Source organism: Branchiostoma floridae, chromosome 15 (genome assembly GCF_000003815.2).
Source record: "Branchiostoma floridae strain S238N-H82 chromosome 15, Bfl_VNyyK, whole genome shotgun sequence".
In the NCBI taxonomy this organism is placed as follows: domain Eukaryota; kingdom Metazoa; phylum Chordata; class Leptocardii; order Amphioxiformes; family Branchiostomatidae; genus Branchiostoma; species Branchiostoma floridae.
Window position 1 is genome coordinate 16,780,793 of NC_049993.1, and position 18,594 is coordinate 16,799,386.

The window sequence follows — 18,594 nt, forward strand, 5'->3', positions numbered from 1 at the left end:
CACGGAGCCTGGTAGAGGCTAGGATGTAGCATGTGGAACATAGCTTGACGAAAAATATGTAGGAAAGTAGGCTGTACTGCTTGCTATGTTTTACATGAAACGATGCCCATAGCGCCATACCTGTTTCCGTTCTCGGATGATCTCACGGAAGTTGGAGACTTTCCCCTGCACAGGTCTGCGCATGTTCCGCCGCCCGGCCTCCACTGAAGCGGTAGATCTAGCGGTAAGGGGTGTTGGCGTTGTGTCACTTGGTCGTTTTTTCCTCTTCGTGAAATATGACTTTGCGTTTCCGTGCGATGTTGGTACATTGTTGCCCTGTTCGAGATATCTTTCCACCGATTCTCTGTCGAAGAGGAAGCGGCTCGGCTTTCTTCGGGCGCCATTGCTTGACGTTTTGTCGCCTTCCTTGCTAACGGATGTCACGGCGACTTCAGTCGAAGTCGGAGTGGTTCGGGACTTGTCGGCAGAACTCGGCGTGGTTCGGTCGGTTCGGGATTGCGTCAGCGACAGCGGGGAATGTTGTCTGGGCAGAGTTGAACAAACGTGGCACGACCCGCTGTCGAAGTCCCGCTGGATGGTCTGCGTGCTGAACCACAGCTTGTATATCGTTGAGCTGTACGCTGCCAGCATGATGGACATCGGCAGGAATATCAGCGTGGCGAAGTAGACAGAGAAGATCTCAGACAATGACTTCTGCGGCCACTTTTCCTGACAGTGGTAGATAGTGTCACCCACCGGCCACTTGTAGCCCACCAGCCGCTGAAAGTGGAGTAGTAAAGAGTTCATCCATAAAGACAGTGTTTAAATGATCAAAGGCTTACGAAGAAAAATAGACTGCATTACTATCAGTGACATGACCATATGAAAACATGCTAAAACTTATTTCCTAAGATAGGCCCCATGTCTTCAGAGTAGTCTTTTAGAATTTACTAACTAGAGTGCACGTTCTCTGGTATGGATCGAATTTCCTGCCTGATTATTTGCCGATTTTGTTTGCCGATCCGTGCCCGTAGGAAGGCCTGGTGGAGGCTTAGATAAGCCATTCCTTTACTCTTACTAAATGAACAATGCATATTGCTTCAATCGCGCCATGGTTAGCATTTGCTCCCCCGGCAATATAAATCCTTTGGTAACAAAACTCCAATAGCAAATTATCCTCCATGTTTAACCGGCGTAGTAAGTCTGGTAAAGACTAATGTTATCTCACCATCATCAGGTTATCATCCAGGCTTGGCAAAGCTACTGGTATGTGGCAATACCTGAGAAAATTCTGGCTGCATAAGCAAATCAGCGTACCGTTAAAGTTATTCCAGACTATTGTGATGCCAATAGCCACGTATGCATGTGAATCACTCGACACTTTCCAACGTAAATGCCTTAGGACAATCCTAGGCATCTCCTGGCGTGACCACGTCACAAATGAAGAGCCTCTAGCCAGTGAGACAGTCAGAAAAAGAAGATTGAGGTTTGTCGGGCATGTATGGCGCCTATCCTACAAAAAAACAACAAAAACAGCTATGTCATGGGCTCCTAAGGGCACCCGCCCCAGGGGCAGGCCTAAAACTATAGCTACACTAAGGCTAGGGTCACAATTGGCCCGGTGCCCGTCAGGGATGTAGCCCCGGCCGGGCTCTGAAGTCGGGCGGACACCGGCTGTTTACCGGCTGTCGTGGTCACAATCAAACGTTGCCTTCGCGCTGCCCCATGGGGGTCCCGGAGTGTTCCGGCGGGCACCCCGTCATTTTTCTTTAAAAAATTTCCACCTTCCTAGGTTCGTCTCCGGCAGACACCCGTCAGATGTTCTGACGGTGTCCTGTAGTCACCCCTGCGGGGTCCGACAGGGTAACGTTTGTCTCTCACAGCCCGGTGGGGCAGTTGTAGGGTCCCTGCCGTATGCCCTGCGAACAACGGCAGGGAACCAGGCAGGCTCCTGGTGGGCACTCTTTAAGGGGTATAAAAACAAGCATTGCCTGCATTCACTTAAGGTAGTACATCATTGAACTTGGAGTACTGGTGCGGTACGTCGGGGTCCGTTCACTGCGGCACGGTTTTTTTCGCCAACTTTTCCTCGCACTCGCACTGACGTGCGGCACTGTTACGTTTCTAAACTAAACTAAATAAACATGTTATTGGAATTTTTAATGTCGGCGGATGACTTGCCAAACTGTTGAGGCCTATATTTTTACCTTCGCCGAGAAGGTTATATTTTGGGTAGCGTTTGTTTGTTTGTTTGTATGTATGTAGAAGACCAGGATAACTCAAGAACGCCTGGATGGATTGTATTGATATTTAGTATGTGGGTAGGTCTTGATGAGACCTGGAAACGATTAGATTTTGGGCCCCCTAGAAGCCTGTTACGGTACTGCAGCGGAACTTCCTGGTTTGAAATCTCGAGTTCTAAACATGCTGCGGCTATGATTTTTGAGTGGTAGACAGCTCTTGATGCCGAGAGTAAGTGGTGTAGGTTTGGGCTCCCTGGTGGCTTGTTTTGGAACTGCAGGGCGGGTTTAGTGTCAGACTTTAAACGGGAATAACTCAAGAAGGGGTTAACGAATTGTTATGATTTTTGGTATGTGGATAGCTTAAGTGATGCTTCATATAATGACATATTAATTATGCAAATATTTATCTAATTTGCATGATTAATTATGAAATTTTATGAACATGCTCAGTTCCAGTATGGGACCATTGCAACATGTGACACCTGTAACTGAGAAGGAGAAGAATATTGATTGATATATATTATGCAAAATAAATACCTAATTTGCATAATTAATGAGAAAATGCTACAATTTTATTGTCGTAAATGACAGTAACTTCTTACTTGTAGCATTTGGAAGTTATGTACGGGTGAACATCGTTGAACATTAATTATGCAAATGAGGGTCTCATTTGCATAAATTATCAGAAAATGCGATAAAAGCCTTCTTTCTTAACATAGATTGTGTACGTCTGGTGTCTGGTAGAGGAGATGATCAACTGATACAATTTATGTAAATAAGAACCTTATTTGCATAATCAATGATAAACAATTAAAGCAGCAGTTGTAAAGAAAGGTAGGAATATTTGGCGAAGGTATGGGGTCGTGGAACTCTAGTTATATTTGTAAAACGAAAAAAAATGGCTTATGGGTCCGAATGACTGCAAGTTTGGCGTTCCGTCGGCCAATTGCAGAGGAAACGTCCTTCTTCAGCCAAACATCTTTCTTCAGCTTGTTTCTATAGTCTGGGGTTGTAATATCGTAAAAAACATAGAAGCTTTCTATGAAGGAGGCTATCTGTTCGTCCTGCTTCTCAGTGATGCAGCCTATTATGTGGTCTGTTGCGTGGTGTGTTGTCCTATCCCCCTCTGTTCAGCCCTTGTCTGCAGAAGTTTCTGTTGCTGAATTCTTCCGCCTGCCTAGTGGGCTAAGGGCTGTTTCCCCTGGTCTTCTCCTTTCCCTTGGTATAGCGCTATGCACTTAACTCCACTGTAATACGAGAACTGTGTGATACGTGTAAGTTCACGGCTTTTGTCCTTTCACGTGATCTGTGACGTCACATATTTGACCCGGTGTTACGAATTACACACTTTTATTCCGTAAACCTGGTCTTTGACGTAACGAATTTATTCCGACAGACTGCCGGCAACCGGAGGGGTCCCTCTCGGTGTTGTCACGATTAGGTCGCGGGGTGGTTGTACGAGCGGGTCCCTGGTTCATTTTAACTCAGACTTAAATTGAACCAGGGTCCCGGCCGGGCCTCAAAATACCCCGGCAGCCGCGAGGTGTCCCACAGGGCAACGCAGGGGTCACGCCCGGAAGTGCCAAAAAACAGCCCGTGAATTGCCCGGCAGGGCCCCTTTTTCGAATTGTGACCTAAGCCTAAGACGGACAATCTTACATGATGGAAGGAAAATGGGTCTAAACAACATTAACCAGTAGCTGCTGAAGACCGCAACCTTTGGAGAAAGTATGCTCGACGAGTCGACCAATGGCAATGCAACAGTGTTGCGGGAGGGTCTAAGGTCTAAGGTAAGGTATCTCACCATGGCATAGAGTGTAGGTGTGCTGAGGGAGAGAGACAGCATCCACACGCAAGCGATGACGCGGTACGCCCAGCCCGGAGTGCACACTGAGCGGGCCTGCATCGGTCGGATCACGACGTACCATCTGCGGACACAACACAACGTAAAATAACGTAATTCGTTCAGTTCAGTTCATCCTCGTATATTCTACGAGGTGCCACGAATAATGCTGTCCTCGCATCTCTGTCCAGCATGGACGGACGAGGACCATGTGACACTGCACTCAAGTTTTGTAACTTATATCACCAGTGCCACATACACGGTACAGACAGAAGGTAAACTTAAGGTAATCTTTTACCTCCCCAACTGAAGTCAGCTACCCATTTTGTTTTACACCTGGGCGAAGTGAGGAATCGTGTAAAGTGCCTTTCCCAAGGTCACAACGTCGGGGGCACGGCGGGGATCGAAGTTACGATACGCCCGACGCCAATGCTTTGGTTTGGTTTGGTTCGGATCTCCATTAGTGACTGATACATCACTCCTCTTCCTAGACTAGAGTCCAGGTGAATGATGTAAATCTCTAATCTCCAGATCCTATGGTAGCATGAAATAGTATCAAAAGCTGTCAGTGGAGTGAAGCCAGCCTAGGAATGCGTTTAACTACGAGTTGTGGATGGCTCCCTTTGGTAGCTTTGATACTATCTTATGCCACTGGTAAATCTGCCTGAAGATTGTACCAGGGACCGCTAGATTCCAAGCCCAACGCTCTACCAGTTACGTTACATCTACGCCACAAGTAAAAACAAGTTTAACCTAAGAGACAAACGATTTGCTTCACTCACCTTTCCAAAGAAATGGCGGTCAGGGTCAGTATGGACGCCAACGTGGTCACCGCCCGGATGTAACTCAGCAGCTTGCACATCACGCCACCTAGCGGCCAGTAGGACAAGAACAGCTCTGCCGTTCTGAAAGGTACGCAGATGAGCGACACCAGAAGGTCGGCCACTGCCAGGCTCATGGTCAGGTAGTTCGTGGCTGTCTTCAGGCAGCAGAAGCGGATCACGGCGATGATAATCATGGCATTGCCGGTGACGCCAAACGTAAACGTCATGGAGTACGTCATGAGGGTGGGAATGGCGATCTCAGGGAAGTCGTACAGGATAGCCATAGCACCGACGTACACCAGGGAGGAACCGTTGGGTCTTTTGGCACCTGAAAACTCAGGGTCTTGGAACGGGTACGTGGAGCTGTTCCATTGATCTGTAAAGAAGGAAGCGTTTTCCGCGAGAGGCGGGTCCCATTGTAGGTTGCTCATGGTGGGTGTTTACTGTAGAGGTGCGGTTGTTCTCACTAAAACCGTCCAGCTAGTCCATGACCGCCCAAAACATGCCTGCCGTGCGCAACTTTCGTAGATCTCAGACACCACCTGCAATATATTACAAAGGTGGATGTCAAATACTAATGGAGGCTCTGAAAGGGGTTTACGAGAACTGGGATTTCTTATGGATTATTTTTAATACTTATTTTGAAACATTCCCCTTGAATTTGACTGCAGGAACTCTACAAAAGTTTTAGTACAATTGCATTATGCTGTGCTCTCTAAAATAAAATGGATACAATATTTGTATTTGCCTCACCAAAGTTGCCCGTGAACTTAACTAGAGTTCGCGATATGCGATCTGATGTGGCAGTCAGTGACCTATTAGGGCGATGTTTAACAGTTCTCAGCTGGTCCTGCTCGATTATTGCCTGCTAAACAGCTTTCCCCTGACAGATCCACCGGTGATCCTTCCTCCTCCCGCCATACATCACCCATCAGATGTCACCGCCAACCGCCTGGGGATCTCCTAAGGAAAGCAGGAGCGGCGTGAGGTGTGGTAACCAGTTCGCATCAACCGCCGAGTGTTTGGATGAGATAATCTCCTCTGGTACGGAAACCGTTTCGTATTTCATTGGTGCACGTGCTCAGTCTACTGATGTCTGACACGTAGTAACCTTCTAATATTTTCCTAAGTTCATTTCTGAATGTAACAAATGTACCGTGCTTAAAAACTGTCTCTCAGAAACTTTGTAGATCTCTAAAAGAAGTCAAGGCTTTCCCCTCCAGACTGAGCTAAGCTGCAGCTAAAGGCACGTCACTCATGTTGGACGCGAGCCCAAACTGCCGTAAGCTTTCTGAATGGAACAGGGTTGAATGGTAATCTTTTATTGATGTGATGCGTGCTGCTTTTTCCAACTGTAGTTTCGCCGCGGCTTGCATTTTCTTACAATCAAGTCGCCACTACTCTCCTCGATAGGTGGGTTAGTGTCTTTAATCTATGGAGAGGTTGATGTTCTCCATACATGTACATGTGAAAGACGGCTCAACGCCCCTTTCAAAGGGTCTAGAGTGCAACAAAACGTGATTGAACAAGTTCCAAAAGTTCTTAATCAAGCCAGGGTTTTTCCAATCAGACTACAGTAAGCTGTAACTCACGGAACGTCAGTCCTATTGTACTTAAGCATACACTCGCTCAGTTAGAAGTAGATCAGTCATCTTATATGTAGGCAGGGTTGGACAAGGTTTCTAAAGTTCATTCGTTGCCTGAACCAACTTTTCCTATGCCCGAAATTCAAATGACGTTTTTTTGTTGGTATTTTGCCTTGCAGCAATGTAATTCTCTTATTATTGGCTTTAATCATCTGTGTCGATCAATGTTTGATACCATGGCTATGTATCATGGAAAGATCTTACTTTCCCGATCGGGCTAGTGGGGTAGGACATGTGCTTGCCCGAGCAGCACTGTCACTTGCCTGGCTAGTGGACTTGTCCAACCCTGTGGAAGTGAAGCACTATACTTTTTCATAAGGTTGCATTTTCGTGAAATCACACAATCAAGTTCACCACTACTCATAACTGTGCTGGTTAGTCTAACATGTTGAGGTTACCCCCCCCCCCCCCCCCCCAAACACACACAATGTACAACTTCGAATTAACAAACGTGATTTAACACTGTGTTTCAGATACTTTCTTAAGCTCTAAATCAAGTCGGGGCTTTCCCAATCAGACTACACTAAGCTGTAACTCAAGTGACTTCACTACAGTTGGACCCGAGCCTAAAACACTCCGGTAGCGCCTCTGTACAGATGGTACGGACAAATTGAATGTAAGTAGGTCTTTGACAATGGCTGGCACAAGATTAAACGAACAGAGTGGGTTAGTTGTAAAATGGCTTAGTTGTAAATCTACAAGGTGCACCAATTCCGCCTGCCCTATAACTCAACCATGTTACACACCCTTCTCGCCTACCCATCGTTTTCATCAGTCTGAAAACTGCAATAGTAAAATGTCTATCGAGCACCCTGTTTTAGAGGGCATACATTGTATCTGTATCTATATAGCCCGTAAGAAACGCCCCTCGACGCAATGCGCCATCTTCGCAGGTACGCGGCGCGGCAGCAGCTGGTTATATTACACTGAATGGCCCGTCACACCTAACGTTTGTACATCTATCTACAAGTGTTCTTTAAAACTATCCAGCCGCGGAAGTTGTCCCTACTGCGCATGGTGATAACAGTATCCACTCTATGTCAGACTATGTATGAAATTTTAATTTTGAACACATCAATCCTAGTTTGGTAACTCTGATAGTTGAAGATATGACTATTCCCCGTACACGGGTCTCTGCTAGCATATGCTGACATAATCCCACTTTACGGTATCAGCCTGAAAATTACATTTGGTAAAATGCCTATCGAGTACCCTGTTCTAGAGGCTAAATACGTCTGTTCTCTGTTAGCATGTGCTGGCATAAACTGTGATTCCCGGTATGCTCGGTATGCTCCGACAGACGTCTTTGAAGACATCAGGACTTTACCAGACGGTAACTCTTGTACTTGAAGGCATGACTGCTTCTTGCACACTAGCATGTGCTGACATAAGGTGATTCCCGGTATGCTTCCACAGACGTAAAAAACATCAGGACGTCACCAGACGTGATCCATCCTGTCGCGAAGTGTCACGATGATCCGTACAGACCGCACAACGCTTCGTTAGAACCTGTCACAGTGGTGGGGAACACCTGCCGAGGTGTCAAGTCAGTCACATGCAGTTACTCATGTGTCTCCTTCACCAATCCTCTCAAATCATTGTCCCACAAGTTACAAGTCAACTATCAACTTACCTTAAAAAGCCAAATAACAGAAGTTGAGAGTCGATGAAGGTTAGACATCAAGGTAATAAAATACGGCAAAAAGCAGTTACCAAAATAACTGGATATGATTCGGAAACGGTCAGACGTTTCAGACAACCATCAGGTGTCTTTTGTCAGTAACACCGAAGAGATCTTGTTTGGGGCAGTTTTTTTATCTTCTAGCTGAAACGTCCTAGCAGGTTGTCTGTTTCTAAAATCATATCCAGTTGCTTGAGTTTTTGGCGTATTTTATTACCTGGATGTCTAACCTTCATCGATGCAACTGTCAACTTCTGTTATTTGGGTAGAGGATATGATCGCATGAATTTAAGCGAATAAGGAGCTTAAATGAATGATTATTGAGAAACATACATAATGCATCACTGTTGTACAGGCGAAAATCATTTGGCAAAGATAAAGGGTCGTGGAACTCTCGTATTTGGTCACGTTAATACAGAGACATTTTTGCAAAGGTAATCAGGGTAATGGTAATGGTACATGAGCAATGATGTATGTACCAGGGTCTGAGAGCATTAGCTCCCCCATAGCACCTGTGCTGACTATTACTGTATGGTGCGTGATTCCATTGTTGAAAAGTGATGGAGGTGTGATGCTCACAAGACGTGCTTTGCATGAGGCAGCAGAAGTTTTTGCTGATCATACATCCATGCGGTATATTCACGAGTGATAACTGCGGCCCTCCTACTTTGATTGATAACGTGATTGAATACTCCTCAGACAGCATCAATCTCAGAAAACTCGCTAACGAATGCGCACATGTTGATACTGTATTCCTTGGGGTGATTCTTGGCAGGGTAGTTTAATACCAGTGCAGAGGTGAAGAATCTAAATGATGGAGTCACCTTCAACAGTGTTCTAGTCATGAAAGCCCACGTCATAGACATCAGCCTGTCATGTCGGTTCACGTGATGATAGAATCTTGGCAGATGGAATGGACCCGGGTGTCATCGGTGCCAGTTAAGTGTGATCGCTGCGTCTTTCTTTTCATTGTCATTGGAAATTGAATTTTCTCATGCTTATATATAGGTCATACAAATTCTTAAAGTTTGCTATGAGCACCTAAATTTAATCAGTTTCACAACAGTAAGCAGTAATCGAGCTACACTGTTGATCAAGAACCGATCAGTATAATTTCCCAAAATAGACTGGTACAACCTTCAACTAGGTTTGCAGACAAGGCCTCCTGGCGAGACGTCTCTTTCTGACCTTAAAGTACTCACTCACTCACTCACTCACTCACTCACTCACTCACTCACTCACTCACTCACTCACTCACTCACTCACTCACTCACTCACTCACTCACTCACTCACTCACTCACTCACTCACGCACTCACTCATTCACTCACTCACTCACTCACTCAATCACTCACTCACTCACTCACTCACCCACTCACTCACTCACCCACTCACTCACTCACTCAGCCACTCACTCACTCACTCACTCACTCACTCACTCACTCAATCACTCACTCAATCACTCACTCACTCACTCACTCAATCTGACAGATGGAATGGGTATCTTTGATGCCAGTCAAGTGTGATCGTCGCGTCTTTCTTTTCATTGTCATTGTAAATGAGTCAGCATTCTGGCGCCGATGGTAGTCCCTTCAGTTTTCTCGTGTTTATATAGGTCACCAAAATTATTGAATCTTGTCAAGGGTATCTAATTTGTTTCACAACAGTAAGCAGTAATCGACCTACACTGTTGTTCATGAACCGATCAGTATAATTTCCCAAAATAGTCTGGTACAACCTTCAACTAGGTTTGCAGACAAGGCCTCCTGGCGAGACACCTAGAGCTGTATGACCTTACCAGTACCAGTGATTTCCCGAAGGTGATCGAACGCTTCCTTTAGAATTTTCAGTGACCTTGTATAACCTTCAGAACTTCACTCTCTTGTCCCTCCACCAAACGAACTTTCTCTGCAAGAACACGTTTTGTCACTTCCACGGAAGCAAAGCATCCTTTTTAATTTTATTCATAATCTACTTCTTATGAGGAAGTTCCACACTCGCAGCTTCTTTCCTAGAACTACATCGTTATGGAATAAGCTTCCACGGAATTACTTCCCTGTGGGATACAATCTAAAACTTTTCAAGGCAAGGGTAAAGAAACATCTGTCTTCAGAATCCAGTACCGTAACTCAAAACGTATGAGTGGCTCCATGAGCCTTGTTTTGTGGTGAACTTGAGGTAAATAAAAAACCTAAAAGTGTAAATAGAAATATTTTGCAAGTTCATGACTGGAGGCTAATTTCAAGTACATGGTAGGGATATATGGGTCATACATCTGACCTTAAACGTTATCGTATAAAGAGATTACTCGAATCCTAGTATTGACTATTTCAGAAGAAGACCCAGTTCAACTTTTTCTACAATTTGTGAATTTTGAAATTTTAAGCGGAAAATGGCTTTCTGTTCGTCTGTGAATGTGGGGAAGTTGGGATATGCGTTTATGGCTTCTCTAAAGAAATGGATTATTTCGGTTTTGTTAAATGATCACTTGGAAATAAAATGTCCTTTGTCTTCCACTACTTTATATCTAGTATTTACAAAATGATTAAAATTCTTTGACAATACCGGCTGAGAAGGATGATGATGAGTCAAATACATATCACCTCTGTAATTCTCAAACGTTAAGTCTCATGTGAAACTTCAGTGTGTTAAATATCACTGCTGACATATCTCGATAAACGGACGGATATTTACAATTTCTAGCTAATATAATTGCCACTTTGCATGGAAACCGAATTTCAAATGTCATTCTCAATGACCTATTTGGCATTCTGCAGTTCACATCGCAAGAACTTTAAATTTGCTTGAACGGAAACCAGTGCCTTTACATGGAACACGCTAACTGTTCCAAATACACATCGTTACCCAATTACATGAAATCAACGAACACGGTTTGCCAATAGTCAAGCTAATCATCAATCTACTTGCGAGAACCATACACGTGTTTGGAAACAATCATCCCATATTATAGCGCGCTAAGAATCTATTATAGACAGATTAAATCAGCGGGAGCCACTGAACAATTTAATGAATTCGATTAATGGGTTTGATGTCTAGCATCAGAGTGGAAAACTCCGTTTGAGGAAAACAGAAGGCTTTTAAAGGTGACTGCGAGCAATGTTAATGAGGCACATAGGTCCCGTTGGTCCGCTAATTTGGCAGGATATGTCAGATTAGTAACCAGCGAGATTCCCGCATGACTTGGAGGTTGCACCCTAGAAGCCATCGGTACTATAATTATTCTTTATTAAAACTGCAACAAAGCGATACACAATGGAGCGCCAGGCAACATATATTGCCAAAAAGTACAAAACAAATATTGTATCTGGACCTTGTACAAAGTATTTTTGTTGATGTAACATATATATTGTGCACATGGCGTACATATGAAGGAAGCAAGAGGACGCATCTTCTAAAACGGAATCCGTTCCTATTATACCCCCCTCACAATAGGCGCGATTCGATCGGAAGACTAGTTTACGAACTCTGAATGACATTTTCGTGAGTAAGACGCCCGGTGTTCTCACGATCATCTTGCGATTTTTACGGATCGCCGGCAGTTTTCAGGAGTCTTACGACGGTCGGGGTGCAGCGAAACATGTTCTTAACATATGCGACTAGTCGAAGGAAATCTCCAAAATCGCACAGCTCGTTACCGAGTCGCAGATTGTGCGTACAAATCGTGCGTACCTTGCAAGGGTATCGGTCAATAGTCTTGCGTCAATCCAACGATTGAAGACCGATAGGCGAGCAAAGACATAGTTATCAATCATCGAGCGCAAATCGGATGGCGAACGCCCGTCAGTTGGGCAACGTTCGGGCGACGTTCGCCCGACTTCCGTTTGTTCACAAATATTGAATTTCTGGGAATGTGAGGGTAATTCTAACATTGTGGCCGCTGTGGTAGTATGTAGGCTGGCTTTGTGACACACTTTCTTTTCTTGCGTCATTTCTATTATGCCCGCGCATTCCATTCATTGGTTAAAAAGATTACGACAACAAAATAAGCAACATTTATTGATGTCTTGCCTTTTTTGAGGAACGTTTTGTGTTACCTTGTCCGCGTGCAAGAGGTCATGGGAGGTTCATTATCATAGATTTATTCACCGTCGATCTCACGAGCCTCGCGTATATGTGAGGGGGACAGTTTTGAGGCGAAAAATACGCAAGACCATCTTAAGATCTTAAAATCAGCCGACCTTCCTGCGATCGCGAAGAACGTCCGAAGATCGTATATAATGTGAGGGGGGTATTACAGATACCGGGTCTGTCTTCTCAATTTGATTTAGAGGGCTCTACCGAACTGACAAAGAGTAATAACTGTTATGTCGATGAATGTTAGATCAGGCGAACGCATACGATGCACCATACAAAAGTTAGTCAAGCAGCTGGAAAAGTTTTGTCAACGGTCAGAAGTTTTAGACAGCATCCACTATCCTTAGTTAGTGACTGAAACACGATTGGATTACTGTTCATTGTCGTTGATGTTTTTTATCCACTATCTGCACAATCTAGGTGAGGGGTCGAAAGTCCTGTGGTGTAATTGTGTCGTATCAGTGACGGTTTTCAAGTTGATTGACGAACGGGAAGAAACTCAACCATGTCCAACCTCCGTATCAAAGTCAGGTGCTCGTTAGTAAAACGCTAACAGATCTCAGACCGTTAATTGTTGTTGATGTTGTTTTTTTTATCCACTCTCTACACAATCTAGCCTGGGTACCGTACGGATATATGGATGATCCGTATAGCAGTTCGCTTCGACGTTTTTTATACACCATATACAGTCGCTTCTCTGCTGTGGCATCTGTGAACCTTGACATCTTGGTAGCAGAAGCGAACATAGTAGCGAACTACTACCTGGATGGTACCCAGGCTACTAACGTTACACTATGGATAAACTAAACTTTACCTAACCATGACCAAAATTGATTGGGACTTACTACACATCTAGATGACAGGTCGAAAGTAAGTCCCTGTGATGTACTTTTCTCGTATAAGCCACCTTTTTGAAGTTGATTGACAAAAGAGGAGAAACCTAATCACGTTCAACGCCAAGATAGAAGTCAGGTGCTCATTAGTAAAACGCTAACAGATCCCGGACGCCACACGGGGGTACGTGGTAATTACTACTGCTGCCCTCTGCCCCTGTCAGGGCCTGTGTGTCTCAAACTGACAATTTCATGGACGTGGGCAGGATACCTGAACGACCGTTTGGGAGTAACTATCAAGCTATGTAAAAAGTAGATCCCATCACTGTGGACATATGAGTAGCACTGAAGAATGTACATTCGTCATACGTTTTTACAAACCGACTGTAGCTAAACCTAGTTGGTTTAGGCCTACGTCACATTTCCGAACCGGGGCCCGGCCGGGCAGTTTTCTAGTACATAAAGTACGCTATGACCGACACAAAACTTCACAATGCGTAAAGAGAATAGTCTTGAGCATTATTTGTATGTATCTTTACGTATACATTTCTATTTTTCGTTTCCACAAACAGCATGGACGGGCACCGGTTTAGAGATGTGACGTTAGCCTTAGCAATAGATTGTACGGCGTACAAGCCTGCATTAAGTTCACAATTTACCATGAAGAGAGAAAAAGCCGGACATTTATGCTAGACTAGATCTAACATACTTTTACATGTATAATTTGTCTTCGTTGTTACCTGTACTTAGCTCAGTTGGGCAAAGTGCACGAAAAGTCTTCATTGATTGCAAAGCAGATATTTTGCGGCTGGGCAGTTTGTGACTGGCCCAAGATTTGCCCATAAAGTCCCATAGAATTCGCCCTAGAATCTCTACTGGGACTCTATGGTAAGGGTATACATTTTCTACATGAATGTTAGAAAACAGCACGTTCTCATCTAAATAGTATATGTCGTTATGAACATCGAATGACACGTTTACAGTACTTGTACTGATTTATAACAAGTAATTTATTGATCTACTGCACTTGTTGTTCCGGAATGAACTGCCTGGTAGTTGAACATCAAATGTCTTTTCCACCGTGGAACACCTCAGTACTTGTGTTTGAGCTCGGAACCTTGAGGTCCCGAGTTCGATACCCGCCTCGCCCCCGACATTGTGCCCTTGGGAAGACACTTTACATGACCTTCCTCACTTCACCCAGGTGTAAAAATGGATACCTAACTTTACCTTATGTCTGAACTTTGTATGTGGCACTATTAATATAAGCTACTAACTTTAGTTTAGTTTGTCCCAAAGCAACAAAAACACCTTACTTACCTTAGGTCCGCCTGTGTCCACAGGCACAATGGGCAGCAACTCTTCATCTGGTTCTATCTGTGGCGCGCTCTCAGCTTCTTTCCGGTGAATGTCGAGCCTTTTCAGGTCCTGAATGATGGGTCTACCCTGCAACGCGTACACGCTGTAATTACAACTGGGAATGTCATAGAAGAAAGTCTAGATAAATGTTACAGAATACTGAATGATACAGTTTCAATTCTATACATCATCATGGACTGATTCCTGAGTCAAAATGCATGCGATCTTGCTTTGTCTTCCTTGAAATTGCTTTTAGAGCCACTGATTTGACACCAGTTCCACTCTATTATTATCTTGTTCACTCAAATTAAGTTGGTAATGAACGCAAAGCGCTGCGCATTTAGGGAATCTCTAGGGACTGGTCTGTATGCTGGAAAAATCCCACCACGCCATCTTTATCAGATTAGTGGGAGGTGTGCTGATGAATTTGGCGGCCGCTGCTCAATGGGATTTGTCCTTGATATGTCCATTGAATAGGGCATTTGAGGACAAGCAAAAGTATGCATGCCGTGTATGAATATCTGGCGTACGCCGAATGACAAGTGGCGTTGCTAGCAGACACGAGTTAGAGAGGTCACTGGTTCTATTTCTGTCATTTCTGTCAGGACTTCGTGTCTCAAGAAAAGGCATGGATGAATTTTATCACACCACCTAGGTGTGAAAATGGCGGTAGAAGGAGAGGGATGGGCTCTGCCTGCCCTAGACACAGTGTATAATAACCCACTGCCCCTAAGGCCTCCAAAAGGCTAAGGGACTGCCTTGTACCTTTTACCAGCTTATCCCACTTGTTGTGGTAATAACAGATCTTGATGAGGGACAGAAGCTGGTAGTGGCAAGATGCCAGGATAGGCAGACGCCACTTCAGCACCTTGTGAGAGGGAAAAGGTGTGGATGGTTTCCTAGAGTTGGCATCTTACTAAAGCTGTGGTTCGTTAGCGGTTTCAACGAATTCCATGGATAAAAAGGAGATAACGTCCAAGCATATTTTACGGTAGCATAAGATAGTATCAATAGTTGGCTCTCTGGCAGCTTTTGATACTATCTTATGCTACCGTAGAATATGCTTGGAGATTGAAAAAGCGAGTCTTTTACGTTCTGTGTGTGCTGTTGTCTTTTTTCGTCATATTTGGACGTTTTGCATGATATTCCCATTATAAAGTAATGGATAACACAAATCCAAACTTGAACGTACCGACATCGCCAAAGTACCACAGTCCAGTGCAGTGAGATACCCTTAGGCCATGTTGATTTGATTATATGGATGACATCCTCCGGGAACTCCAAAACTGATGCGAGCGAGCGAATAAAAAAAAAGTTTGGCCAAAAAAAAAAGTTGCCTTCAGTATGAAATCAAAGTGGCCAGGAAGGTTGAACATAGGACTAAACACACATAGTATGGTATACCATGATCCTCTGGACCTGAATTTTCTGTACTGGTACCTCCCCCAACCAACAATAGATTTTTTTTCTTTCCGTCCTTTCACATCTTATTCTTTGACTTTAGATTCATTTTGGCATTCTATATATGGCATTAGTTATCTGTTTTCTGATACTTTTTTTTCAATCTACGGAATATTTGTGCTCATTTTACAGCTGCTTTGCACAATTTATTGTGTGGTCGAAAACTTTTTTTTTTTGGAAATGGCCGAAAATTGCGGATGTCATCCATATTATCAAATCAACGTGGCCTTAACTCTATCCAGCTTGGTCGGTACTTCATGACAAGTACTCCTCCGACACTGCATTACGAGAAGATCTGTCTGGTACTGTATGTGCTGGCTTTGTTACCTACCCAGTGCACTTTTCAAAAAGTTACCTCAAGCCCCGTGAGATCCAAACCTACAGAAGGCCGGATCTAGTCTTGCTGAGTAGCCGTGTGTACAGTCAGATACTCTGCTAATGTACTTGAGGGACCACTTCACGGTTGCAATGGCGAAGTCTCAAGAAATGTGTGTGTGTGTGTGTGTATGTTTTTTAGTCATACTTGTACGTTTTGCAAGGTATTCCCATTATAAATGTAATGATACCAGAAATCCAAATTTGAACGTACCGACGTCGCCAAAGTACCACAGTGCAGTGAGATACCCTTAACTCTATCCAGCTTGGTCGGTACTTCATGACAAGTACTCCTCCGACACTGCATTACAAGTAAGATCTGTCTGGTACTGTATGTGCTGGCTTTGTTATCTACCCCAGTGCACTTTTCAAAAAGTTATATCTCAAGCCCCGTGAGATCCAAACCTACAGAAGGCCGGATCTAGCCAGCCTGAGTACCCACGCGTACCCTTAGATAGAGAGAAGAACTGCTAAATGTACTTGAGGGACTACTTCACGGTTGCAATGGCGAAGTCTCAAGAAATATGTGTGTGTGTGTGTTTTAGTCATACTTGTACGTTTTGCATGATATTCCCATTATAAAGTCAAGGATAACACAAATTCAATTCAGAACGTAGCGGCGCCGCCAAAGTACCACAGTCCAGTCAGAAACGCCTTCAAACTATACAGTTTAGTCGGTACTCTTCTGACACTGCGTTACGAGTAAGATCTGCCTGGTGCTGAGTACTGGCTTTGTTATCTAACCCAATGGGTATCAGGTCTTTTCGTCCCCTAGATCTTTCTCCCTTAGTCCTTTCGTTCCCGTCTTGGATGTTTCGTCCTCGTCATGGTTCTTTCGTCCTCGTCATGTTACAGTGTTTAACCCCCAAAAGGCAACTTATAAGACATTTTATCACGTCTTATTCCGTAGTTGATTAAATCTAATACTTTGAAAGCATTTTCCGACCGCATATATCGGGAAAATAGTTGCTCAGTCCTTCGTTGGACGGCGTCACACTCTGACTACAATATAATTCCAGTCGGTCCGGATCATTGGTGAATTCACCAACATGAATATCTTAATGTTTTTCAAAATGTGCATACAGTCAGTTATGTTGTTAAAGTTTCCTATATAAGTTTGTTTATTTACTCAGACAAACTCGGTAAAAGGTGCGCACGAGCGCTTTGCAACATGCGTAAACATCCAAGATGGCGGACCCGGCGGCATGAAAATGTTTTACTCGTCCGTTTTGTGCCGGTTATCGAAAGTGGAAGACTAAAACAAATCAAAAATGTACTTTTTTTAATAGAAGTTTGATAAAAACTCTTATAGAAATTTTGTGACTTGACAATAACTTGTTGCATAGACAAGCATCATCCGAGGACGAAACGTCCATGCCGAGGACGGGGACGAATTGTTTAGGGGACGAAAAGACTAGTAACCCCCCAGTGCACTTTTCAAAAAGTTACCCCAAAGCCCCGTGAGATCCAAACCTACAGAAGGCCGGATCTAGCCAGCCTGAGTAGCCGTGCGTACCCTTAGATAGAGAGAAGACCTGTTAATGTACTTGAGGGACCACTCCACGGTTATAATGGTTACCTCTCAGGAGAAGCGTGAAGTGCATTATGTAAGGCCTAATGGAGTCACATCCACTGATTCCTACATCACATTTCCAAATCGGGGCCCGGTCGGGCAGATATTTGGAACGAAAAGTATGATATAAAAGACACTAAAATACACAAGTAAAGATAATAGTCGTGGGGATTATACTTTTTACGTACACATTTCTATTCTTCGTTTCCACAAACTGCCCTGCCAGGCCCCGGTTTGGAAATGTGTCCCATGTTTCCCTCCAACCCCACCGGTATATCTCTTCATGGATTGCTGTTCCTATCCACGGCTTAGGCTTACTAAATCCAGACTTTCCTAGTCTGATCCCTTAATCTTGCAATCTCAAGGCAGTCTTCAAAGATGTGCTCCGGTACTTTACCGTTTGGAATGGCAACTGACATGAATTTCCTCACTTCACTCAGGTGGAAATGATGTTAAATGGAGGTCCTCTGTTTGAGGAAAGGCACACCTTAAAGAACCCACCGCACTTATCGAAAAGACTAGGGTCCTTCCTAGGGCTGGGTACCGGTACAGAGAAGTCAGGTCCAGGTCCGGTTCAGGTCCAAAGGATCAGGTCCAGGTCCGGACCTGAACCTGGACCTGATTCAGATTGACTCATACCAATGGTCCATTACACTACAAAGAAATCTGTTTGGTGGAGTATT

At 44.2% G+C, this 18,594-nt stretch overlaps 1 protein-coding gene across 2 annotated transcripts in view; it reads right to left on the reverse strand.

Annotated features, from left to right (window-relative positions):
- The window catches only part of LOC118431331 (QRFP-like peptide receptor), a 16,159-nt gene extending 1,427 nt beyond the window's left edge, over nucleotides 1-14,732 (reverse strand). Inside the window, exons 1-4 of one of the 2 annotated variants that reach the window (XM_035842450.1) lie at nucleotides 14,464-14,732; nucleotides 4,848-5,431; nucleotides 4,027-4,150; nucleotides 121-759 (exon numbers count right to left, since the gene is read on the reverse strand). In XM_035842450.1, the coding sequence (XP_035698343.1) occupies nucleotides 121-759; nucleotides 4,027-4,150; nucleotides 4,848-5,320 (1,236 nt within the window). In that variant the 5' untranslated portion in view covers nucleotides 5,321-5,431; nucleotides 14,464-14,732. Of the gene's footprint in view, nucleotides 1-120; nucleotides 760-4,026; nucleotides 4,151-4,847; nucleotides 5,526-14,463 lie in introns of those variants that run through there. The other variant, XM_035842451.1, reaches the window with a different exon arrangement.
- Between the last annotated feature and the right edge of the window lie 3,862 nt (nucleotides 14,733-18,594).